The 811-nt window shown below is 37.7% G+C and overlaps 1 protein-coding gene across 1 annotated transcript in view; it reads left to right on the forward strand.

Moving 5' to 3' along the window:
- The window catches only part of LOC146451354 (uncharacterized), a 5,837-nt gene extending 5,399 nt beyond the window's left edge, over positions 1-438 (forward strand). The window contains exon 5 of the mRNA XM_085099213.1: positions 1-438. This exon is cut by the window's left edge and continues 29 nt beyond it. Coding sequence (XP_084955339.1) covers positions 1-106 — 106 coding nt within the window. The 3' untranslated portion in view covers positions 107-438.
- The last annotated feature ends 373 nt before the right edge of the window (positions 439-811 follow it).

Here is an 811-nt window from a genome sequence, read left to right on the forward strand (position 1 = left end):
GACGTATGTCTATTTCTGGTCTGGCCAGTATCCCACGGGACCAACCGATCACATGTGCACCAGACCTGGGTTAAGGCTCGGTGATACAGCTAGAACCACAGAGTGAGTCCCACTGGTTCAAATGAAGAGGAACATAAATTAAAGAGCGGGCGTTGGATATGAAATGATAGTTATTAAAAAGTAAAATTTCTAAACAATAAATAATTGGTCTGTATAAGGTCTCTGTTCTTATTACTAAGTATAGAGGGTTTTCATGAAAACTATATTGGAATAATAGTAATGGGAAATAAAATAAAGATTCATCCAAATATTTGTAATTATCCTGTACCTCCAACAAGACCGCCGTAAAAACCGTTTATTGACGCTTTACATATTTTATCCCTATTAAAACATTATGATATATTTTCTACGTCAAAGATAACTTGCGGTAGAAACAATATCACGGTAACAAAATTGACGATGTCGAGATTTGTAATCATCAATGCAATTCCATGCCGATTTTTATACAATGGTAACCGTTCTGCATGTTGTGTTTGCTTTCTCAGCCAAATGCAAGACTTAATGCAAAATTTGAGACTTACCTATAAGCATAGAAGAGGCGAGAACGATATTTAGGCACTTCCGTTCTTTGTAGGTTGTATAGTCAGTAAAGTCAGTAAAGCATATATTTGTCCGTCCGAATATTCCTCGATTCACTGCACCACTCAGCGAACCTCCATGCTGATCGCGCAAAATAAAAATTGTGTCACCGGACGTGTCTTATGTTGTGTAAGCTTATGTCACGTGTCGCGAATTGGAGTCGAATGACAGA

Source organism: Pavona decussata, unplaced genomic scaffold (genome assembly GCF_977016875.1).
Source record: "Pavona decussata unplaced genomic scaffold, jaPavDecu1.1 SCAFFOLD_390, whole genome shotgun sequence".
Taxonomy (NCBI): Eukaryota; Metazoa; Cnidaria; class Anthozoa; order Scleractinia; family Agariciidae; genus Pavona; species Pavona decussata.